The following is a 26,759-nucleotide window of genomic DNA, read 5'->3' on the forward strand; positions in this document are numbered from 1 at the left end:
ACACCTGAACTCTGCTGCGCACTCTAAACTTTTGGTCAAAGACTTTTTAAATATTATTGACTCTTTTAACTTGACCCAGTGGGTTACCGGTCCCACGCATGAAAAAGGTCACACACTGGACTTGGTGCTCTCCCACGGGCTGGATGTGTGCATCACGGAAATATCCGAGTTGCGCATCTCCGATCATCTTCCTGTGTTGTTCACTCTAACGCTGCGCTGCTCGGTAGATAAGCTGTACGTCCCAGCGCGCAAAAAGCGAGGGCTTAATGCTCTAACAGCGCCCACTTTTTCTGCTGCCTTTATGGATTCTGGAATAATGAACTCCAACTGTAAAAGTGTTGAGGACCTTTCGGGCATTCTTCATTCTACCTGCACTGATATCTTGGACTCTATTGCTCCGCTCAGGACTGTGTGCGCTAAGCATTTATCAGAGCCGTGGTTGAATGAACATACGCACTCCCTCAGACGTGACTACAGACGCGCCGAAAGGAGATGGAAAAAGGACAGATTGCACGTTTCCCTACAGATTTTAAGGACTCGTCTTTCTGCTTACCAAGAAGCTTTAAAAACTGCAAAGACACAGTTTGTCTCAAACTTAGTGTCAGTAAACAGTCACAGGCCTCAGGTACTTTTTAATGTTCTTAATCGCTTTCTTAGTTCACGTGATAATGCTGGAGTCATTTCTTTACCAAGTATGTGCGATGATTTTTTAGCATTTTTTAATGACAAGATCCTATCGATTAGGGCCCCTGTCTCGTTGTCTGCTGCCTCAGATCCGAATCTTTCTCCTGTGTGCTCAGCTGTCTTAGAGCAGTTTGATCCCGTCTCACTTAATGACTTGACCGGGGTAGTTAGTAACCTAAGATCATCACACTGCCCCTCTGATTGTCTCCCCCCAAGCTTGCTTAAAAGCACTTTTAATACTGTTGGGCCTTTCATCCTGAGATTAATTAATACGTCCCTTGCTACAGGCTGCGTCCCATCATGCTTTAAACAAGCTATAGTTCAGCCTCTTCTTAAAAAACAAAACCTGGACCCAACTGTTCTGTCCAACTACAGGCCTATCTCAAAGCTTCCTTTTCTATCTAAAGTCTTGGAGAAAGTGGTCTACCTACAGTTGCAGGCCTACCTTGATTTTAATATGATCTCTGAAAAATTTCAATCTGGTTTTAAATCACTACTTAGCACTGAGACGGCACCTTTAAGGATTTTTAACGATATTCTTTTAACTCTGGACTCTGGCAGCCCTGCTGCCCTTTTATTGTTGGACTTGTCAGCAGCTTTTGACATGGTCGACCATGACATCCTGTTATCACGGCTAGAATTTCATGCTGGCCTAAAAGGATCTGCCCTACAGTGGTTTCGGTCCTATATGTCAGAAAGGTTTTTTCATGTCAATATGGGCCCCCACAACTCCAAAATAGCCCCTCTTAAATACGGTGTACCTCAAGGCTCTATTTTGGGTCCTGCCCTGTTCGCACTCTATTTGTTGCCATTGGGCTCCATCTTCTCGCGGTACAGCATTTCATTTCACTGTTTTGCTGATGATTTGCAGATTTATCTACCTTTAAAAGCAGGGTCAGACCATCTGCAGCTCTTATTACACTGCCTTGATGATGTCAAACAGTGGTTGTCATAAAATTTTTTAAAGCTAAATGAAAATAAAACTGAGGTTGTCATTTTTGGCAACTTTAATCATATCGACAGCACTCTGGGCGCCCTTTCCTCGTATTGTAAAACACATGTAAAAAACCTCGGTGTCTACATTGATGGTTCTTTTAAATTGAATAAGCAGGTGAGTGCAGTAGTTCAGTCCTGTTTTTTTCAGTTAAGACAGCTAGCCAAGGTAAAGCCATACCTCTCAGCCAACGTCTTTGAACCTGTTATTCACCTTTTTCTTACTTGCAGATTAGACTACTGCAATTCATTGTATTATGGTCTAGATCAGGCCACCATCCATCGTCTTCAGATGGTTCAAAATGCAGCTGCTCGCCTGCTAACTGGTACCAAACAGAGAGCATATAACCCCAGCTTTAGCTTCTTTACACTGGCTTCCTGTCTCCTACAGGATCCAATTTAAACTTTTACTTTTTGTTTTTAAGTCACTTAATGCCCGAGCCCCTCCTTACCTGTCTGAGCTCCTCTCTGTCTATGCTCCAGGAAATACCCTTGAGGTCTAGCTCAAAACTAATGCTGTCCATCCCACGGACTAATCTCAAATCCCGTGGTGATAGATCCTTCTCTGTGGCAGGTCCCAGACTTTGGAATAGTCTCCCCTTAAATATTAGATCTGCACAAACACATGAGCAATTTAAATCATTACTAAAGACACATTTCTATGCCCTGGCTTTTAACACACTATGACATTTTGGTCTTATTTGAATTAGTTTAGTTATTGTTTTAATTCTTTTATTGTCCTTTTATTGTTTTTTATTGTTATTATTGTATTACATTGTTGCTTTTTAATACCATTTTTATATTGTTAAGCACTTTGTGCAGCATCGGCTGTTTGAAATGTGCTATATAAATAGATTTGACCTTGACGTTGACCTTTAGCTAGAGCAGCATTAATTTCTAGAAATCTGGCCAAATTTATTAAATCCCCCAGTATGCGACAATGATAAGTGGAAGAGATTGGATGGATGGATGAACCAGGAAGGAGGCTTCCATTCTTTGCACACCAGGAGCCTAAAATCTGTGCAAATATTTCATGTGTTAAAAAATAATTTTCAGAGTTTTTAATGCAGCTTTGATTTCACTGGATGAATTTGTAGCATTTATTTATTTTTTAACCTATCCTGATTTTTCAGATCTGTGTAAACAGATCTGACTACACAGACTGCTGTATTTGGCAACACTTGCACTTGTAGCTCAAAACGCACTCCGGTACTCAATACACATACCTCAGACGCACAGCTAGACACAGCTCTGGGTCAGTGGGGCTCTGAAATTATTTCTCTGTGTCCTCAGATGTGGTCCCAACACTTCCAAGAAGAGTTCAAAGTGCTCTCTGACATCGTAAAATATGTATGAAAGTGGTTGTGATACAGCTTGTCTCAAACCATGAAATTCTCCCAGCTGCTGCCTTCTCCTGAGATTCAGATGAACTCAGACTCTCAGTTTCTTCCTTTCTTGTTTAAACAGAACAGCAGGACCATCTCATCATTGCTTGATATCAACTTTATTTATTTTTTTCCAGCTCGTTTTTTGGGAACACATTTTTTGCAAAACCACAATCCGTTCGGTGTGTACATATGTTACACAAGAACTTTAGATCCAGAAAATTCAGAACTTCATGTTGCTGTTTTACAATGCACTTGATGTGTAATGGCCTTTACACACTGCAGCAGCTTCTTTCATCCTGTCATCCCCACTAAAACCTCATGCCCTCAGGGACTGTGTCTGCTCCCAAATCACCAACAAAGAAACCAAACATTTGCAAAAAATATTTAGGGAATAAAAATTCACAAAAAAAATCAGTAAAGCATTCACCAAAGAGTAAAACTGTCCAGTCTGAATTACTAAATATTATGTCACACAGGACTGAACGGACTCAGGCGCAGACACAGCTTGGAAAACAAAAGTTCACAATTTATTTAAACAATCATCCGGGTGCAAGAATATTGACAACAATAAGTGACAGATGGGGTTCCAGGGCTCCGGGGAGGAAAGGGGAAGGGAATCCACACACACAAATCTTCAGTAGTTGCTGATCTCTTCTCCGCTCAGACATGCTCCGTAACTCTCTCCTCAGACAGCACTCACTTCTCTTCTGCCACTCACACCTTTCAGCTCTCACACTCCAGTCCACATTGCTGCACAAGGGGTCCAGGGAAGGAAACACGAACAGGTCCAGGGAATCTACGCACAGAAGCAAGTGTTAACACTACACCAAGCAATCACAAAAGGAAACTTAGACTTAGCCGGGCTTTACTCAGGGGGTTCAACATTCCATTGATGAGCTGCTCCAAGCTGTAACCTTAGATAGCCATCCATCCATCCATCTTCTTCCGCTTTATCCGGGGCCGGGTCGCGGGGGCAGCAGCCTAAGCAGAGAAGCCCAGACCTCCCTCTCCCCAGCCACCTCCTCTAGCCTATCTGGGGGAACACCAAGGCGTTCCCAGGCCAGCTGAGAGATATAATCTCTCCAGCGTGTCCTGGGTCTGCCCTGGGGCCTTCTCCCGGTGGGACATGCCCGGGACACCTCACCCAGGAGGCGCCCAGGAGGCATCCTTATCTGATGCCCTAACCACCTCAGCTGGCTCCTTTCGAGGAGGAGCAGCGGCTCTACTCTGAGCCCCTCCCGGATGGCCGAACTTCTCACCCTATCTCTAAGGGAGAGGCCAGCCACCCTTCGGAGGAAGCTCATTTCTGCCGCTTGTATCCGTGATCTCGTTCTTTCGGTCACTACCCACAGCTCGTGGCCATAGGTGAGGGTAGGGACGTAGATCGACCGGTAAATTGAGAGCTTCACTTTTACACTCAGCTCTCTCTTCACCATGACGGACTGGTGCAGTGTCCGCATCACTGCGGCTGCAGCACCAATCCGTCTGTTGATCTCCAGCTCCCTTCTCCCATCACTCGCGAACAAGATCCCGAGATACTTGAACTCCTCCACTTGGGGCAGGAACTCAACCCCAACCCGGAGTGGGCACTCCACCCTTTTCCGGCTGAGAACCATGGCCTCAGATTTGGAGATGCTGATCCTCATTCCCGCTGCTTCACATTCGGCTGCGAACCGTTCCAGTGCAAGCTGGAGGTCATCACCCGATGAAGCCAACAGAACCACATCATCCACGAAAAGCAGAGATGAGATTCTGAGGCCACCAAAGTGAAAGCCCTCCGCCACTTGGCTGCGCTTAGAAATCCTGTCCATAAAAATTATGAACAGAATTGGTGACAAAGGGCAGCCCTTGCGGAGCCCATCACCCACCGGGAATGAGTCCGACTTATTGCCGGCAATGCAACGGTTGTATAGGGATCGAATGGCCCATAGCAATGGGCCAGACACCCCATACTCCCGTAGCACCTCCCACAGGACACCCCGAGTGACACAGTTGAATGCCTTCTCCAAGTCCACAAAACACATGTAGACTGGTTGGGCAAACTCCCATGCACCCTCAAGTATCCTTGAGAGGATAAAGAGCTTGTCCAGTGTTCCGCAACCAGGACGAAAACCGCATTGTTCCTCTTGTATCTGAGGATTGACTAGCGGACGAACTCTCCTTTCCAGCACCCTGGCATGGACTTTCCCAGGGAGGCTGAGGAGTGTAATCCCCCTGTAGTTGGAACACACCCTCCGGTCCCCCTTCTTAAAGATAGGGACCACCACCCCAGTCTGCCAGTCCACGGGTACCGCCCCTGATCTCCATGCAACATTGTAGAGGCGTGTCAACCAGGACAGCCCTACAATGTCCAGAGCCTTCAGGAACTCAGGGTGGACCTCATCCATACCAAGGGCTCTGCCACCAAGGAGTTGTTTAACTGCCTCAGTGACCTCGCCCCCGGAAATTGGCTGGTCATTCCCCTCATCCCCAGACTCTGCTTCCTCCTCAGAAGATGTGTCAGTGGGATTAAGGAGGTCCTCGAAGTATTCCTTCCACCACTCGACAATTTTCTCAGTTGAAGTCAGCAGTGCTCCGCCAGCACTATACACAGTGCAGGCGGAGCACCGCTTTCCCCTCCTGAGACGCCTGACGGTTTACCAGAATTTCTTCGAGGCAGTCCAAAAGTCTTTTTCCATGGCCTCTCCAAACTCCTCCCACACCCGAGTTTTTGCTTCAGCCACTGCCCGAGCCGCATTCTGCTTGGCCTGTTGGTACCTGTCAGCTGCCTCCGAAGTCCCACAGGCTAACCAAGCCCAATAGCATTCCTTCTTCAGCCTGGTGGCTCCCTTCACCTCTGGTGTCCACCATTTGGTTCGGGAATTACCACCACGACAGACACCAACCACCTTGCGGCCACAGCTCAATGCAGCAGCTTCGGCAATGGAGATGCTGAACATGGTCCATTCGGACTCAATGTCCCCAGTCTCCCTCGGAATGCTGTTGAAGCTCTGCCGGAGGTGTGCATTGAAGATCTCATGGACTGGGGCCTCTGCTAGGCGTTCCCAGCACACCCTCACTACGTGTTTAGGTGCACCGGGTCTGTCCAGCGTCCTCCCCCACCACCTGATCCAACTCACCACCAGGTGGTGATCAGTTGACAGCTCAGCCCCTCTCTTTACCCGAGTGTCCAGAACACATGGTCGCAGGTCCGGTGGTACGATTATAAAATTGATCATCGGCCTGCGGCCTAGAGCATCCTGGTGCCACCTGCAGTTATGGACACTCTGTGGCACGTTATGGCCAAACTGTGATTTTGCACAGAAGTCCAATAACAAAACACCTCTCATCCACCAGGAACAGTACGTACAGGCAGCAAGCCGAGGGGATATTAGAATACCCACCCCAGCCCGCCGCCTGTCACCAGGGGCAACTCCAGACTGAGAAAAAGTCCAGCCCCTCTCCAGGAGACTGGTTGCAGAGCCCAAGCCATGCGTAGAGGTGAGCCTGACTATATCTAGCCGGTACCTCTCAACCTCACACACTAACTCAGGCTCCTTCCCAACAAGAGAGGTGACATTCCATGTTCCAGTTGCCAGTCTTGGTAACCGGGGATCAGTCCGCCAGGGCCTCCACTCCTGGCCGCTGCCCAGCACACAATGCACTCGACCCCTACAGTGCCTCCTGCGCGTGGTGGGCCTGTGGGAGGATGGGCCGATGTCCCCTTTTGGGGCTGTGCCCGGCCGGGCCCCATGGACTAAGGCCCGGCCAACAGACGCTCACCCTCGGGCACCCTCGCCAGGCCTGGCTCCAGGGCAGGGCCCCGGTAACCCTGTCCCAGGCAGGGTAAACTGTTCCCTTGATGTTTTCCTCATAAGGGTCTTCTGAATCGCTCTTTGTCTGGTCCCTTACCCAGGACCAATTTGCCATTGGAGACCCTACCAGGGGGGCAAAAGCCCCCGGACAACATAGCCCCTGGGATCCCTGGGACATACAAACCCCTCCACCACGATAAGGTAGTGATTCACGGACCTCGCCTTGTAATCGGAAGGTTGCCGGTTTGAGCCCCGGCTCGGACAGTCTAGGTCAGGGGTGGGCAAACTTTTTGATTCGTGGGCCACATTGAGTTCTAACATTTGACAAAGGGGCCGGAACAGGAGCAGATAGATGGAATGCTTTGAAAACATCACCTCATTGGGGGAAAAATACACATCTTGGGATATGGAGAAAACATGTGCTTTAATTTCCAATGAAAATGAAGAAAAGCATTACAATAAAATCTCTGACTTCGAAAGGAGTCTTTAAACACTGAAAATCAAATAAATTAACATTTTATTTTAAAGCACTGAAAGTTCTGTTATCCTTCAGGATATCACATGACTCTCCTCCTGACTCTTTTTTTTCCCCCCAAAAAACAGTAGGAGATGCATATTAGTCTTTAAACACTGAAAATCAAATGAACATTTTATTTTAAAGCACTGATAGTTCTGTTATCCTTCGGGATATCACATCACTCTCCTCCTGACTTTTTTTTTTTTTTTTAAACAGTAGGAGATGCAGATTAGTCTTTAAACACTGAAAATCAAAATCAAAACTTGCCCTCTGACAGTGGTTTGCTGGCCTTTGCTATTTTGAATGAAAGCATAAAACTGGCCTTGGTACTTGACTCTTGAATGGCAGTTTGACGGTGAAAAAAACTTTGCTGAGCCTTCAAATTAGCTGCCAACTTCTCAGCAGCGGCTTCCCGTTCTTTTGTTGAGAGCTTGCTAGCATAATTAGCATGCTTTGTGGCAAAGTGACGGCTAATATTATACTCTTTAAAAACCGCCACAGTTTCTTGGCATATCAGGCAAACAGCAGATGATCGGTGTTCAGTGAAAAAATATTTAGTTGTCCACCCCTTATTGAACACTCGACATTCTCTGTCCACTTTCCTTTTCTTGGGTCCGCTCATCTTCATAGAGGGGCGGTGGGTCACAGGGTAAAGTGCAAACGTGGGCCTACGCGTCACCTCAACAAAGCCAATATATCTAGAGTGCGCCATCTAGTGAGGAAACATCAGAATTGCAAGGGAAATAAAACATTAACAAGGTTAATTTATTAAATTTCTTTCAAGTTTGGCAGGCCGGATCAAAACGTTTAACGGGCCGCATGTGGCCCCCGGGCCGTAGTTTGCCCATGCCTGGTCTAGGTCATTGTGTCCTTGGGCAAGGCACTTCACCTACCGCCTACTGGTGATGGCCAGAAGGGCCGATGGCACGATATTGCAGCCTCGCTTCTGTCAGTCTGCCCCAGGGCAGCTGTGGCTACAACTGTAGATTGCCTCCACCAGTGTGTGAATGTGTGTGTGTGAATGTGTGTGTGTGAATGGGTGGATGACTGGGTGTGTAAAGCGCTTTGGGGTCCCTAGGAGGGACTAGTAAAAGCGCTATACAAATACAGGCCATTTACCATTTACCATTTACCATGCAAACTGATTGTTGCTGCAGCTGTCCAGGTGGCTGGTCTCCACCTGGTCGACCATCCTGGAGGTGAACATGCTGGATGTGGCGGTCTTGGGCTGGTGTGGTTATATGTGGTCTGCGATTGTGAGGCCAGTTGGATGTACTGCCAAATTCTCTGAAACTCCTTTGAAGATGGCTTATGGCAGAGAAATGAACATTCATTTCACAGGCAACAGCTCTGGTAGACATTCCTGCAGTCAGGATGCCAATTGCACGCTCCCTCAAAAACTGCGACATCTGTAGCATTGTGCTGTGTGATCAAACTACATATTTCAGAGTGGCCTTTTATTGTGGCAGTCTAAGGCACACCTGTGCAATATTCATGCTGTCTAATCAGCACCTTGACATGCCACACCTGTGAGGTGGGATGGATTATCTCGGCAAACGAAAAGTTAACACAGATTTAGACAGATTTGTGAACAATATTTGATAGTAATGGGTCCTTTGTGTATGTAGAAAATGTTTCAGATCTTTAAGTTCAGCTCATGAAAAATGGGAGCAAAAACAAAAGTGTTGCGTTTATAATTTTGTTCATTGTATATAGTGCTTTCTACGCTGCCTAAGCACACATGCTTCATTCACCCATTCACACTCGGTCATACAAGCTTTTTTTTTCTAGGCTCTCTATCTAACATTCACACACATTCATACTCTAATGAATGCAGCACAGAGCAATTTGGGGTTACCATCTTGCCCAAGAATACTTGGCATGCAGACTGGAATAGCCAGAGAAGCACAGTGTTGCAAGCCGAGTGTTTTTTTATTCACAGTGTTGCTTGGACTTCGAGTTTGCCCCTCACAACACACGGCTCTCCCATCAGGCTCCAGCATCCAACTTAAATGGGGAGATACAAACCACACACTGTCACAATGTCAAAGGCTGCAGGTTTGGGAGATTTGCTCCTTGCTGGCGCACATGTAGTGGGCCTTGATCCAAGCCAATGACAGGTACCAACCAGGTGTCCACAGAGACAGATGTGAGAAACCAATTCCTTTTGGGACAGGGAATCTTTGGGAGAGTGGGACAACCAGGCCTTTAGTTTCACTACCCACCCACCTCGCTTACCCGGTATCTGTGAGACTTCGTCCACCTGGTGAGAAGGAACGTGACCCTGGACCTTGGTGGAGAAAGTTTTGCATGCATTGATCTAAAACAAAGCGTACTTATAAATATGCATATGCAGGAGTCTGTATTTCTGTCTCAGTTTTGACCCCAGCTCACTGTTGCTTCGTATGACTCTAGTCTGCGGTGTGTCTCGCAATACTTTGGAATGCTGGCCATGCTGAAGAATTTCATATCCCCTAAATGTCTGTAGAGTGGCCTCTCTCTCTCTCTCTCTCTCTCTCTCTCACTCTCACTCACACACACACACACACACACACACACACACACTATAAAAGAATCTTGGCTAGACTTCAACATGGAGACAGACCTCCTGTACAGAACTGCCTTTACCCTTCACCAGAGTTTTAAGTATGTGTGTATATGTGCTTCTTTGTCTCTGTGTATATGTCATTTTTGGGCCTAGAGCCTGAGGCCTTTATAATAAGTGTCACTCTATCTGTCAATGCTATTCTCCAAATTTGAAGCAGCTCATTTTGTTCACTGTGGACTCTACACTTCTGCAGATATAATCAATTATTTTTCAAATTAAGTAATTCACTGCATTACTTCTAGCATAACTAACAACTAAGGTTATAAATTATTTTTTCCATAATGACCCAGCCACCTGAAGAGTTTGAGTTGGTTGATAAGTGCTTTTTTAAAAACAGTACATCAAAACTACAATGCCTGGCTCTATTTGCCCCATAAACTTTAAATACCTACTCACCTAAGAGGCACCCTATTCAGACACCTGACCCACCACAGCTAGGTCTTTTTGATGCTGAGGAGCAGTGGTTCTGTTATGAGCTTTATTTAAGCCTTAATCCAGAAACCGTTCGGGAGAATCTTATTATCAACGCTTTGATAACGCCCTCCTCGCAACTGAGGTGGTCTTTCTTAAATAGCTGGCTTACAAAGGCATGGAGAGAGTACTTGTGCAGCTTTTGACTGAACACAAATCTATGAATGATCCAGAGTAAGAGTGGGCAGGTCAGGAAACAGGTGAGTGCTTACTTTGAGAGCGCGCAAAGTTTTGATTCAGTCAAACATTTACAGTCTTGACTGAATGACTGGAGCTCAACGTTCGATATACTCGATTGAGAAATATGAAGCAGGTGTAGGAAGGATGACACCCACGGAAGATCCCACTCAGGGGTGGGGCCAGTGCGTTGTTAAAGACACACAGTTAAAGATACACAGAAAACCAGTCTTCAAGGGCCACCAGCCACACCACAACAGCAGCAAAGGAGACCACAGACCAGCATAAACACCAGCAACCAGTTTAATATAATGGGACTGTTGACCACTCAAGGCACATTTTTGAAGTCATTATACAATATTAAATGATATGCGATATATCGACTTGCTTCCTAAATCATTTGGTGTCCATCATTGACATTAAGCAGAGACGTCTTTGTCCTGCTAGGTTTTTGTGGCAGTAGTCTTACCATGGACCTACAGGCTATTAAAAAGTTTGCAGATGAATGATTTTGTAGGTTTTGCATGCAGCTGTGATAACACTGAGGCTCTGCCAAGCTCAACACACACAAGGAATAATAATTGCATCTTTATAAGTACCAACAGAATGCTGAGGTGTACAATTGTAAATGGCTTCATTAAATGCAACGCATGCAAGAATTCACTCTAGAATGCCCGGAACAATGATACTCTGTTTTGTTCAGACGTGGGTGATGTAGGATTGAAAACATATATTGCATCAACATAATTGATGATGTTTGATTGATATATCATTTAGAAAAAAATGAGAAAAAAGTGTGATGATGAATGAGCCAGTTTAAAAGGTAGCTGGTTAGTTTGACAGGCCACCAGGGTCAATGACCTGCAGTCCAACAGTATATAATGTTTATGTGACCTTCAGTTTCAGTTCCTCATCAAAATGTGTTGTAGCATTAATAAGTTATGGCAGATATTTTTCCTTTGTTTTCTTTCAATTTAAGGGCAAAATGGTTAATAAGAGATAAGATAAACCTTTATTAACTCCTAGACGTGGGAAATTTTTTGGTCAAGGCAGAAAGTACAAGTTAAGAGCATTAAAAATGAATAGCCCTGAAAATGAAACATTAAAAAATTAGATCCCTGCCTCTGCTAAATTATTTATATCCCCACTGGGGATAGAAACATACCATAGAAACATTCCTACTTTGTGTTGACCACATACCTGATTGATACCTGAAGTTAGGTTATTCAAAACCCAACTTGTAAAATATATTCAAACCTGTGCTATCTCACTGTTATTGAATGCAGTGAAATTACCATAAATGCATCTTACTTTTTTGGTGTCATTTTGATTTTCCCACAAACAACTGCAAAATACTACATTACTGCAGAAACCCATGCTTAACCCTTTAAAACCTACCATAGAACCAAGTCCGCCAGAGCTTATATTATATTTTTACATGCTTTTGGGAGCATTTCAAGTTGATATACATCAATACAACCATTATAGCCCAAATCTTAATAATATGTATGCATTAAGTCCATAGTAACTACATAAATTGCAAAAAAGTGTAATAAACTACAAAAAAATTGAAAATCGTTTTTGTTTTTTTAACATATATTTCTAGTTAGAGAAATTTAAGAGGCTTAAACAAAAAAGTTGCACAAAATAGTTTCCCACAACAGGAAATTTATTTTGAGTGTCTTCATAGTTTTATTTTTGAAATACACCAATTTTTATATACTGCAGGAAAAACGAAAATACATATTATAATGCAAATTTGCAAAAAAGCAGCATATTCATCAAAATAAACTATTTCCAGCAGTGCAATATGAGTCCTAAGCATCCCAGAAACGACACAGAAAGTCATAAAGTCAAACATAACTTTTAAAAACACCAGTATAGGCTCATGAGGCCCTGATAGTAAAAAAACTACATTTCCGCATAACGACATCACTTTCGGTTTCGGGAAGGTCATGGCGGACATGCGATAGTTCGAGCTGATGGACTAGGGAGTGTTACAAACAGCTGATCGGATAGGCAAAGCGTGTTTCTGGAATATTATGTTTTTGTTGCTGCAAGTGCTTTTTATGCAGTTTTTGCAAAGCTATATGTGGAAGGAAACTGTGACCTAGCACAAGCTGATGGCATAAGATGTAAGTACAACTCCTCTGGTTTCATATGCAAAAAAGATTATTGCGCTAGCTTATGTGGTTGCAGAGCTACCAGGATTTAAAAATAGTTATGCAAAACAGAGCGTGCTGCTCTGACCGGCTTTAAAGGGTTAAATTATAGTAAATATTGTCAAATCTTGAGACTAAATTAGTTATCAAAAGCTTTGAAAACAACTTTTTCCCCATCAAATCATAATTGAGTTTAACCGTGATGGAACCACAACAACCATGAAAGAATGAATATGCTAATGTTTTATTTTTGGCGTAAGAGTTTCAGCTGTGACTATGTCCATAATTTTGTCGTACACGTATTACAATAAAGGGCTGTTCTTCCGTTCTTCCGTTCTATTCTACACATGTAACTTATTTGTATTATATAGCATGCTACAAAAGAACTAAAAACCAAACAAAAACAAACTGTTGATGCAGTTTCTGTCACCTGGTGACAGAAGTCAGTAGAAATGATCGATTACTGTTGCCATCCTCTGAGCTGTTTTTCCAGAGACGTGGTTACTTGTATGCTCTTATTTTGAAGGCAGCCTATTTTCCTGTAATTGTGCGCCTTGGCGTTCTTAATTGCCGGGACAGCCTCTGTTGACCCTCCGGATTTATCAGTTTCCATGTGACCGGGCTTTCATCCACAGCGGGGTTCACACACACACACACACACACACACAGACACACACACACACACACACACACACACAGGCCCTCCAAGGAGAAAGTACTGGACCTTGCCAAGAAGACAAAGGAGAGCGAGAGAGAGAGAGCGTGTGTTTTCAGCGACAGAAAGAGGGGAGCGCAGATACTGGGGAGCTTTCTTTTTTTTTAAATTCCACATTTTTTATGATTCTCGGATCATAAACACTTCAGGAGTTGCTCATATAAACATGCACTTACGAGGATTTTCTCTTTTACTGGCATACCTTCTCAACACCACGCTCGGCAGCGCATTGAGTCACAACGACTATTATGAATACTACGAGCAGGAGCAGCTGGATGAGCCGGTGAGTGTGAAGCTGTTTGAGAGGAGCGCACGTCTCTGCCTACAGTAAAGTTTCAGCTGATGCAGTCACTAAGGACGTCCAGTGACTCAGAGGTGGCGTTCCCACTGAATCACAGTATATTATCAACTTTGTTCACGCTGTGGATATTTAGGGATTAACATGTGATCAGCTGAATATCTCATTCATTTTGCGTTCATGAAGGGATCAGGAATGAGGTGCAGGGTTCCCTATGTGACTCTGGTTCCTGTTGCTTAAGAATGCAGACAGTTGTCTTCACTGACATTTTGTTAGTTTAGAATAGACAGAACTCTACACATGTGCCACTCATGCATGAAGATGTGTATCTGAACAATACAGCAATATCTAAAAAGTAAAATCGAGAGTAAATATAGAAAGAAAACCTTGTTGTTGCATTCTTTAACTGTGTTTTAAGCTAGGGTGGGAGTGGACTTCCAAAGACTATGAAATAATCCCGCTGTTGTCCAAATGAAAGTTAGTATGGATGAAAGATGGACTGGTGATCTCTCTCTGTCTTCTCTTGCTCCTGTTTTCTTAAAGATTCTGGGACCAAAAATCAGGAGAAAAGCAAGTTTATGATTTGCAGACATTCTAGTTTAGTATTTAAGAGACCTAGAATATTAAGTGAAAGCTTAGAGGAGTCAATAATGTAAGTCTCACATGTAACTTTATTTACTGGTCTCTTAAAGGAAATAACTGCTCATCATAAGAGTTAACACCAATACTAACTATCCCAGCTGTTCACGCTGGTACAGCTGTTTTTCTGTTGAAAACTATCTATATCCAACATAAACTTCTGCCAAATCCCAAACTCAGGGAGCAACCCACTCTGGTGACCCCTTGTGAGCAGCCAAAAGTAGCTTCTTCTCTTCTACGGTATGTGGGATATTGTTTGTTTAGCCTAAAAGTTCACTTTTATTTTTAAATCAAGTTGAAGTCTTTGCATATTGCAGAGAATTTATTTGCACAAGTAACTGAATGGACAAGAATATTCAAGTTTTTTTGAAACACAAATGATCTCTTCATCTATTTGTGGGTGGGCTATATTAACAGGAAGGGACAGTGGCAAACAGTAGTGAACCAGCGACAGGGACATAGGCGGCCAAGGCTCATTGATTTCATGTGGGGGTGAAGGCTGGCTTGTGTGGGCCAGTCCAATTGATTTGACAAACTTCATGCTGGTTCTGGTAGAAAGGTGCCTGAATACCCAGTGCATTGTAGTTTGTTGCGTATGGGACCGCACATTGGCAGACCGGTCCCATGCTGACCTCTGTCCACAACCGAAAGCAACAGTGGAGGCAGTGTGATGTTTTGGGCTACGTTCAGCTGAGAAATCTTGGGTTTTGTGGCTGTTACTTTGAAATGTACCACCTACCTAAGCATTGTTCCACACCATGGACACCCTTTCATGAAAACATTATTTTCCGATGGCTATGGCCTCTTTCATCAGGATAGCGTGTCCTGCCACAAACCATATACTCCCCAGATTCCACAGATATCGATTGGATCCCATAGACATTTAATCAAGCATCCGTGGGATGTGCTGGAGAAACAAGTCCGATCAACGGGGGCCCCACCTGGCAGGAGTTCAATGATCTGTTGCTAACATCTTGGTCCCTGGTACCACAGCACACCTTCAGACGTCTTGTGGAGTCCATACCTTAATGGGTCAGAGAGATTTTGCCAGCAAAACGGGGACCAACACAGTATTAGGCAGGTGGTCATAATGTGCGTGATCAGTGTATATAGTTCATTCCATCTTGATTCAACACTTTTTTCCCCTCATCTCAGTACCATTGGTTATCATGGAACAGGTTCTTAGTTTTAAAATTGGTAGTCAGACAGTTAGACAGGCAGGGCTAATAAAAAAACACTTAATTACATTCTGGGATGAGTAGGGTCCATTAGCAGATAAAAGCCTGGATGTCTTTCATTTGCTACCGGTGTACATTCTTCCAAATGTTTTTCAGTTCCACAAAATCCTGACAAACAGTAAAAGTATCCATTTTTTTATTTTCTCAGTTATCTCTGTTTTCATTCCAAGTTTCAGTCTTTAGATAAAGACAAGAGAAAAAACAAAAGGTGTTAGTAATAGTGATCAGAATGAGAAGCCTGGCTCCTCAGTTTGATTTAGTCTTTTTCTGCCAAGCGTCTGGATCTGAGAGGTCAAGGAACACAGAAACGCTGATTTCATGCATTGGTTCATAAACCAGCATCTTTTTTTTTTCTTTTTTTTTTACATAGAGGATCTCAACTGGCTTTTGTTAAATTGCTATTATAACAATAATAATGGATTGCATTTATATAGCGCTTTTCAAAATCCTCAAAGCGCTTTTACAATTCCACTATTCATTCACTCTCACATTCACACACTGGTGGAGGCGGCTGCAGTTGTAGCCACAGCTACCCTGGGGCAGACTGACAGAAGCGAGGTTGCCATATCGCGCCATCGGCCCCTCTGACCATCACCAGTAGGCGGCAAGTGAAGTGTCTTGTCCAAGGACACAACGACCGAAACTGTCCGAGCCGGGGCTCGAACCGGCAACCTTCCGATTACAAGACGAACTCCCAACTCTTGAGCCACGATCTCCCAACTCTTGAGCCACGATCGCCCTTGATCATACATACAGTGGGGCCAAAAAGTATTTAGTCAGCCACCGATTGTGCAAGTTCCCCCACTTAAAATGATGACAGAGGTCAGTAATTTGCACCAGAGGTACACTTCAACTGTGAGAGACAGAATGTGAAAAAAAAATCCATGAATTCACATGGTAGGATTTGTAAAGAATTTATTCGTAAATCAGGGTGGAAAATAAGTATTTGGTCAATAACAAAAATACAACTCAATACTTTGTAACATAACCTTTGTTGGCAATAACAGAGGTCAAACGTTTACTATAGGTCTTTACCAGGTTTGCACACACAGTAGCTGGTATTTTGGCCCATTCCTCCATGCAGATCTTCTCAAGAGCAGTGATGTTTTGGGGCTGTCGCCGAGCAACACGGACTTTCAACTCCCGCCACAGATTTTCTATGGGGTTGAGGTCTGGAGACTGGCTAGGCCACTCCAGGACTTTCAAATGCTTCTTACGGAGCCACTCCTTTGTTGCCCGGGCGGTGTGTTTTGGATCATTGTCATGTTGGAAGACCCAGCCTCATTTCATCTTCAAAGTTCTCACTGATGGAAGGAGGTTTTGGCTCAAAATCTCACGATACTTGGCCCCATTCATTCTGTCCTTAACACGGATCAGTCGTCCTGTCCCCTTGGCAGAAAAACAGCCCCATAGCATGATGTTTCCACCCCCATGCTTCACAGTAGGTATGGTGTTCTTGGGATGCAACTCAGTATTCTTCTTCCTCCAAACACGACGAGTTGAGTTTATACCAAAAAGTTCTACTTTGGTTTCATCTGACCACATGACATTCTCCCAATCCTCTGCTGTATCATCCATGTGCTCTCTGGCAAACTTCAGACGGGCCTGGACATGCACTGGCTTCAGCAGCGGAACACGTCTGGCACTGCGGGATTTGATTCCCTGCCGTTGTAGTGTGTTACTGATGGTGACCTTTGTTACTTTGGTCCCAGCTCTCTGCAGGTCATTCACCAGGTCCCCCCGTGTGGTTCTGGGATCTTTGCTCACCGTTCTCATGATCATTTTGACCCCACGGGATGAGATCTTGCGTGGAGCCCCAGATCGAGGGAGATTATCAGTGGTCTTGTATGTCTTCCATTTTCTGATGATTGCTCCCACAGTTGATTTTTTCACACCAAGCTGCTTGCCTATTGTAGATTCACTCTTCCCAGTCTGGTGCAGGTCTACAATTCTTTTCCTGGTGTCCTTCGAAAGCTCTTTGGTCTTGGCCATGGCGGAGTTTGGAGTCTGACTGGTTGAGGCTGTGGACAGGTGTCTTTTATACAGATGATGAGGTCAAACAGGTGCCATTCATACAGGTAACGAGTGGGGGACAGAAAAGCTTCTTACAGAAGACGTTACAGGTATGTGAGAGCCAGGGATTTTCCTTGTTTGAGGTGACCAAATACTTATTTTCCACCCTGATTTACGAATAAATTCTTTACAAATCCTACCATGTGAATTCATGGATTTTTTTTTCACATTCTGTCTCTCACAGTTGAAGTGTACCTCTGGTGCAAATTACTGACCTCTGTCATCATTTTAAGTGGGGGAACTTGCACAATCGGTGGCTGACTAAATACTTTTTTGCCCCACTGTACATACCTGTTGAGTGTTACAGCAATAGTTGGACTAATACGCCACCAAAAAGCTGCCAGCAACACAGATTGAACTGAATGAACAGAGGAACTGGAGGAGAGGAAGGGAAATTTTTTCAGTGCAGCAGGGGTGGATAGCAGTAGGGATTAGGAAGAGGTATTTTCAAATTAGCCACAGAAAAGAGCCAATGGAGGCAGGTGTCACAGGGGTCAAGGGTGTTTGTGTGTGTGGGTCTGGGTGGGGGGCCTTTCACTGTGTCTGATGAGGGTGAGGTGGCAGAGATAAATGCTGAGCAGTGGCATGAAGTCATGTGATCTCAGGGTATTGTTAACTGTAATGATGAGTTTCTCTTGTAGCTCTGGCTGTTACTCTGAGAAGTTTCACCAAGTCATCCCTGCTGTCAACCTTTTCAAGACAGACTGGCTCCTAGCGTTTTCTTTCCCTTGCTAGTTGCTGCTAAGCACCAAATTTAACATAATCAGATTTTTGATTGCTCAGACTTTAACTGAGCAATGTTGTCCAAGTAAATTACCCCAAGCTCTTCCTTTCTTCTGTTTCCTTGAGGCTGACAATGCTGCTCGGGTGGCAGTCCTTAAAGTCATTCAGCTGTTGTCAGTGAGGCAAACTCCAACTCCACAGTGCTGGACTGCAGCTGGCACTGCTATTTCTTATTATTTTCTGGAAACTTGCCATGGGTTACTTTAAGTTGAACCTTCACCAGATGGAGAACTAGTTCATGTTCATGTGCAACTTTGCAGTGCCCACTGAGCCTACAGAAGAAGGACTGCTGTTGTTTCCTACAGTTTTACACATTGCTTTGGAGCTCATCCATGGGATTTATATATTAAGCTGTGAAGCGTAATGAATATTGGAGCCTCTATTGGAGCGCTCCCTACTATCTTTTCTTCTAAGACAGGGGTGTCAAACTCATTTTACACTGTGGGCCACATACAGCCCACTTTGATCTTAAGCAGACCAGACAAGTGAAACTCCTCTTATGTGAGTGTAAACAAATGGCCTATTTAACTGTTTTTCTACATGTTAAAGAAAAAGCTCTTAAACTTCTGGTAGGTCATTGCTCAAACTGTCAATTTTTTTGTTGATATTGTTCTTTTTTTAGCTGTAGTCATAAAACAAACAGATTTCTGTTGTAGAAAGTGAAAAACATAAACTTTCCTGAGAGGTAGAGCTGTGAAGGTGGCAGCGTGGTGGCAGCAAGACAGCCAAAGTAAGATCTTTTTGCAGAATCTGTTTACCTGCTCTTTAGTGGTCGTTGAAATGGCTTTATGAGCTTTTAGCTGAGATTCTGATGTTTCTGTGGATACCATACACATCTGTATTTAAAAATCAGATCTGGCGGTACATCACGTCAAACTAGAAGTTCTCCCCTGCTACCGGGGGAATTGGGGTTCAAACAATCCAAATGCATTTTGGGAGATGTAGTTTATAGTCAGTGTGCGCTGTTAAACACCATATAGTAAACTTATTTTTATGACAATCATGCACATGCTCTCATGGGCCACATAAAATGATATGACGGGCCACATTTTGCTGGCGGGCCTTAAGTTTGACACGTGTTCTAAGATGTGATCTAGAAGAAAAAACATGTTTAACTCCTTGCAAGGAATGTGCGTGTGTGTGTGTGAGACATTATAATGCACACTTGTGTATCATCCTTCCCTGATTCATTTGACTTACTACATTTGGCTTGGTCTTGAAGGAAGGATTCCCAGTCAGCCTCTCCAGTGAATCTTGTTGACATTTATCTTTACCAGTTTCCTGTTAGCTCCTCTTTGTTTTTACCTCTCCTCCACGTTTTCATTGGCCCACAAGATTTTAACTTTATTTTATTTGCTTGATAGCTTTATATATATATTTTTAAGTTAAACCCTATCAACCTACTGATCACAAAAACAATTTCAGAATATAAATAGTGTTGCAGGGTAATAATAACACATTACACATGGGATTACACAAACCCACTCCTGGAGTAACAGATGAACGTTTGTGTTTTTTTTTGTTTTTTTTTTACCACAAATGGAAATACTGCATGTGCCAGGGACTTTTAACAAACACATTAAAGGCCAAATTTGATGTTACTGGCAGCATACTGGGCATTAATTTACAGTGTGCTAAATGTTAGCACATTGAAATTAGTTTTTGCTGAGACTTTCAGTGGAACTACTCTCACCGTGTGGTTCTGGCTAGAAGGCATTCAGTTGCTTTTATATTAAGCAAGGCTGCAATTAAAGATTATCTTGGTAGTCAACTAATCTGTCAATTATTTTTCTGACTGGTCAGTGAGGCGGTGATTAGGTCCAGAATGTGTTGACTTTCATTTTTTGGAGGTCATCTCCTTCCGTACTGGTGGGCCCGGTGTGAACTGCAGTGGCGCCAGCGACCAGCCTAAGCAACCAGACTGTCCAACACCTTTGTTCAGGGCTCATACTCCTACAGCTGTTCAAACTGGTGGCAAACCACTGCAGCCTGCTCCTGCTGCATGTCAGCTCGGCCACCATCTGGGCCAGCGCCTCAGCTGGCTGATTGCAGGTCCGCCACACTGCAGCAGGGCTCGCAAAATCGCTAGCCCGATGTCCCGGGGCTAGCGATTTTTCCAGTCGGGCTACCAAAATCTATCTCTGCCCTGCCCATCGGGCTATCACAGGAAGGAAAAATATATATGTAGATATATATGTAGCTGGGTAATTATGTCATTGGCATCGGTGAGCCAGAATTTGCGCTTGTTTTTTGCTTTCACTTTGCAATCGCGCAAACTGTGTATAGAGAGCGACAGTACTGATTGGTGAGTGACGATCATTTGCGCACCAATTCCTCTGACATCATCTTATCAATCGTTAGCTTACTATGCAAACATGACAAGTGAAATCTCCCGCAGCTTAAACATGTGAGAGGTTGATCGCGCAGAGAATCGCTGAGCGTTATGTGAGTGCCTGTGTAAAAGCAGCAGGATATATATTTTAGTTCTGCTGAGCCAAATAAGACAGGTCAGCGTGAAGAAGTGACAGCCAAAGAAAAGCTTACCACAAAATGGAGAAGTTATGGCAAATCAGACTATAAGGCAAAAAGAAAGTGCAGCTTTATGGTTTCATGGACAAACAAATTTCTGTGGCTGCAATATGACGAGCTAAATAACCAGGGCTGCACATAAGTGGTCCGCAAGTGCACATTCGCTGTCAAAATAAAAAACGCGCACAAGATAAGAAGTTGCAACGCGTGTTTGCGTACATAAGATTTTCTGGAGGAGGACAGACATTTGTTTAGAACTCTTAAAGATGTCGAAGAAGCTCCTTTAAGCAATTACTTTGGTGTTCCTCCACCTCCAAAGAAATGTCAGAAGGAGTCCGAACCACAAAAGAAGCGCGTATTCTCGGAAAAGTGGTTGCAGGAGGTGAGCTGGCTTCAAACAAATGATAAACGCACAGAGATGTGGTGCAGAATGTGCCGTGAAAATCCCACTCTAGCGGACAAAAACAGCCTTTTATATGGACGCAAACGCGCGCTGCAACTTCTTATCTGGTGCGCGTCTTTTATTTTGACAGCGAATGCGCACATTCAGTGGAAATTTGACACAGACTGATTCATGTTCTACACAGTTCTTACAAGTTCATAGAAATTTCTGTTCAATCAGAACCAAGTATTTGAGTTGATGATTGTAATTTTTATACAATGTTGTAATTTGTGTTTCAACAATTTTTTGATTAATGTTTTGTTTCCGTTACAATATTATACTTTAATGTATAATATTGTAACGGAAACAAAACAGGAAACAAAACATCAATCAAAAAAATGCTCTCTTTTTTATTCGGGCTACTTAAATTTATTTTGGGCTACCAAAAACTGAAGAGTCCCTGCCCGAAGGGCTACCAGGGATTTTGAAATTTTGCGAGCCCTGTGCAGCTTGGGTTTTGGCACCAATGTGTCAATAAATTACCCATGCACACATGGGTCCTTTATTACATGTTGAGGGTTTTTTTTGTTTGTTTGTTTTTTGAACAGTTTCTGCAGCAGCTGAGAAGACAGCTGGAAACCTGTTGCAGATGCTCAAATGGGGAGATGTGATCAGATGATAAAGGTCAACTATGTGTATTAGCCTCCCCTGACACCACACCCTGAACCCACTGCTCCACCCCTGCCACAGTGGACTTCAAAGGCCCTATGATAAGAGGAGGCAGGCCAGAGATTGTTACAACTTTAACCACTCAAGTAGACAGTGGCACATTCAAAGACTCAGTGGATCCTACCAGAGGAACTGGCAAAAGCTCTTCGATTGTCTTGAGGTTTAGGTATTGTTACCGTAAATCAGACAGAGTTTCAGTCAGTTGCCACCTCTGTTCCAACATCTTATAATAGTTGCTGCTCTGCCTGGTAGAGGCTAGAGCTGTGCTATAGCATATTGTCCACAATAATACTGATAAACTATTTTAAGTGTCATTGTGATATCATTGTTATAGCAACAATACGGGACAACCCCAGACATGTGTGACAGTCAGAGCCACAGGTTAACTTCCAGTGAAGATTTAATAATACAGGTAAGCAAAAAATCAGAGCCAAAGGTGAAAGACCGCTGGTTTGGCAGCATTGCTAAGGTACAAGTCAGTCATCATCGAAGAGCTGACTGTTATGAGCAGGGCCACAGATTGTGCATAACTCTTGAAGTTGGAAAGATCAGTGTTTTCATAGATGTTGTAGTAATGCAGTTGTAAGTTTACATGAATGGCTATTCATACTGCCACTATAAATGCTGACAAGTTTGGCTAATATATCAATAAATAAAAAGATTTTTTTGTTAAATATTGAAAAAGTAACCACAGGATGAGCCCAGACAATGGCATTGTGGGTGTCAAAGTCACATGTTTGTGTTAGAGATGGGCCGATCCGATATTACGTATTGGTATCTGTCCGATACTGACCTAAATTACTGGATCGGATATAGAAGAGAAATAAAAAAATTAATCCGATCCATTAAATATCACAAAAGCACCTCAGAAAACTTGTGACATGGCGTAACTCAGCTCATAACCGTAGCACGTCGGAGCAGTATGCGTCACGTGATAGAGCGGCTGTGGCGTGCGAGATCTGTCTATTTGAGCATTTTGGAGCCTCGCTACCAAACTGGCATTTCATCTCAGAGAAAGTTATCCCAGAGAGAAGTAAAGCAAGTGTGTAAGTTCATCTCTGAATGTTTGTAAAGCATTCCAGCGTTAAGCTTAACAACTGATATATTGAGCGACTGCCTCTTCTCTCTCCCTCCCTCTCCTGTTGCTACTTCAGTCATGAAACTGATCAATGATCACCTGATCGGCTTTTCTGTCATGACTCCGTCTCTTTTGTTTGTTTATTGCCCACTTTGCGCCTGAAAGAGGAAGCCAGTGGCTAAACAACAGTAGCACGTTTAAGCTTGATAAGCTGTTGTTAGAAAGTAACATTAAATAAATTCTACACCAGGATCTTTTTCTACGTAGCTGATAGCTGGTAACTGTGCAGGGGCGGATCTAGCAAAGTTTTGCCAGGGGGGCAAAAAGGGGGCACAAAGAAATACTTTTCTTTCTTATTCTCATTTAAAATGTCCAGCTTTTAATAAATAATTATCTGAATCTTACACCCAAAGTTTTAATCTGATGTAAAATGTGTGTCCATTACTGTATATAGTAACTATTAAGTCTAATATATAGTCAGCTATAGTACTTTTTCCTTTGGGAACCATCTGTGCAGTCTGCACTTCTGTTGAAGAAAGATGTTGAATCTATTTAATTATTGTAGAAAAATAATTGATTTTTGTGCATTTTTATTTATTTATTTTTATTTTTTACACGTGCATTAAATTAAAGTTGACTACGTCGATTAAGCATCACGAGGTGGAGGGTGGTTCCCTATTTTTTTTTTTTTTTTTTGCTGGGAGTTGGCAACCCTATTAGTTAGGTTGTTTAATATTTCTTTACTCTTTAGAATACCAGAATAGGGAGGAAGGTGTAGGGTTTAAGTTTATTAGCTCTGTATTAGGGCTGGGCGATATGGCCCAAAATTCATATCTCAACATTCTTTAGCTGGATGGTGATATACGATATATATCTCGATTTTTTTTTTAAGCCATAAAGTAAGAACAAAAAGAGAGTTCTTATCAAAGCTGTGTCCCAGATCTCACACATCTCTGTAGTAACATACAGTGTAGATGTACATGAAAGATTACTCAGAAATAAATTATCAGCATTTATTAAAATAATGATCCATAAATAAAAGAAAAAAATTTTGTTTTTGTGCATAACAAAAAGCTCACAATTGTGCAGTCAAAATGTAAACTAAAGACGCTGAGCATAATAACAAAAACAGATTTTGCAGCTGCTCTGCTCCCAAGTTCTACTGTGTGACTGACAGCCTCGAGTGACGCCATCCAGCCCCATGCACAGGGCGATCCGTGGTAACTCGTTAACGGCGATTCGCCGCATTATGGCATTAACGTCATTTTAACGAGATTAACGCTAACAGCACTAAAATAGTAACCTCCAAATGTTTCTTTTTACCGACCAGCTCCTCTTTGATAGCTGCCGTGTCCATCTTGTCGTTGCCTGCAGGTGAAGCGATGGGGGAGGGGGAGTTGTGTTCAGTGCAAGAGAGAGGCGAGGTGGAGAGTAACGTTGCGTACAGACAAAAGTGGACGAAAGAGATGAAAACTAGCTTGCTTGCTGAACTATGAAATATTTTGGGTGCAGTGTATTTTTTGCATACAGGTTTAACAGAATAGCTTTAGTGTTTGTTTGCTTTTTTGTTTTTTTTTTAAACTTGAGTATGAACTTATACAAAATGCAGCAAGATATTAAAAAAAACAAACAGTTTTATTGATTAAAAAATACACTATATCGGATTCATGTCAGTATCGGCAGATATCCAAATTTATGATATCGGTATTGGTATCGGACATAAAAAAGTGGCATCGTGCCATCTCTAGTTTGTGTTAAGAGTGAAAAGGAGTGAGCTGAAAGATGCTGAAACACTGTAGAGCTGAGCTGAAAAGGAGATTGAGAATGAGAATTCTGTCTGGTTTTATTCAAAAAAACATATTTTAGCTACCACCCCGCATTTGGCCTTACATTTGCTTCTGGCACATGTTTGCACATGTTTGCCAGAGCATTTTTGGCATATGCTGTCAAATTTTTCTATGCTGTTCTTATCTTTCCTCTTTGAACAACTTTATTTTTCCGTTTCTTGGCCTGTATTTGCCTCTTTAGACCTCAGATGTTGACATGGTGGAGCTTTGAAAAGTCCACATCACAATAACGCTTGTTTTTAAATCTGATATCTTCAATTAATAATGTTTATCTTCTGTCTCCTCATGTGCTCAAGAAACATTTTCTTTAATTATGTATTTTTGACCTTCTGTGTGGACAGTTGACCAATTGTTTGATGTCTATACTAGAGGTAATAAGTGGGAACTTATCGGTTGCTGTAAGTGAAAAAGAGTTATTAAAGTTGACACGTGGTTTAAAAATTGGTTTGTATAATGAAACGTGAACATTTCTGTTAATTAGGTAGAAGTATAAAACTTGAAATGAACACTAATGCACATCCTGCTATTTTCTTCACCAATAGACTGACGAGTTGAGGTTTTGAAATTTAAATTTTCCAACCAAAGTCTAAAATTGCGTTAACATGCCAGTTTTTTACATAACAAAGTGGTTTTACTGAGGAGTGGGTTTAGAGTATGTTTCCTGCAGAGGTCATTACACAACATCTCATGCTCATATTACTACACTTGTTCATGCTGAGCACTAGATTTTCCATCTGACTGAACAGAAACAGTGCAAGTTGTGTTTCTGGTATTAATTTTCACTCCAGGAAATCTTGACAAATTGAGAATAGAAGTAGGGATGAAAAAGCAAGTCAAATATTGCTGTTTCTGTTATCTTTTAAATGGGTTTATGGTTTACACTGATCTGTAACATAGAAACTGTAAATGACCCTAAATTCTGACATAGATGTGGTGAATTAACTGTGTATTTCCCTCACTCTCTTACTGAATCTGTCTCAGTATCATCCTGTATGTGGGTTTATGTTGGTCCATCACTTACTTCATCTTAGAGGACTAAGGATAGATTTTAAGCTTTTATCTTGAACCAGTTACCACAAAGTTTCTCTTTCATCTCTTAGTTTCTGTCTAGCTTCTACCAATCTCTCCCCCCCCCCCCCCCCCCTACTGCTGTCTGTCTGTATCTCTCACTCATATTTCACAAAGCCCTGGAGTCTGCAGAAGAATGTAGTGTGTAATTAACAACCATTTTGAAGGAATGTTTTGTGATTTTTTTTTTCCAGCTTAGGCTTACTACTCTGCCTCAGTACAGAGATATGTACCCTTTGGTTCCACGTACTACCTGCTGAAAATATACATAACCTTACCACTGTGAAAAAATAAAATGACTGGGGTCGATTTAAAAAAAAAAAAACACCCAGAAGACATTGTAGTCAGATGTAGTCATAAACAATACTTTGAGATGCTTAAACTTCTCCAATTGTGGTAAACCTCCTTTCCAATTCTACACCTAGAAAAGATCTTGGGGACTGGGGCCTCTGCCAGGCATTCCTAGAGTAGTGTCACTATATACTTAGGTGTGCCAGGTCTGTCCAGCATCCTCCCACGCCACCGGATCCAACTCACCATGTCCCAGTCACTAGTTTTGGTAGTCGGAGATGTTCGCCAGGGCCTC

The 26,759-nt window shown here is 42.9% G+C and overlaps 1 protein-coding gene across 2 annotated transcripts in view; it reads left to right on the forward strand.

The window, feature by feature from the left end:
• Window positions 1-13,231: 13,231 nt before the first annotated feature.
• Window positions 13,232-26,759, forward strand: part of vegfc (vascular endothelial growth factor c) — a 99,616-nt gene continuing 86,088 nt past the window's right edge. For both annotated transcript variants that reach the window (XM_006805639.2, XM_035914291.2), the window contains exon 1: window positions 13,232-13,792. In XM_006805639.2, the coding sequence (XP_006805702.1) occupies window positions 13,676-13,792 (117 nt within the window). In that variant the 5' untranslated portion in view covers window positions 13,232-13,675. The remainder of the gene's footprint in view (window positions 13,793-26,759) is intronic.

This window comes from Neolamprologus brichardi, chromosome 9, assembly GCF_056152115.1.
Source record: "Neolamprologus brichardi isolate AB-2024 chromosome 9, ASM5615211v1, whole genome shotgun sequence".
In the NCBI taxonomy this organism is placed as follows: domain Eukaryota; kingdom Metazoa; phylum Chordata; class Actinopteri; order Cichliformes; family Cichlidae; genus Neolamprologus; species Neolamprologus brichardi.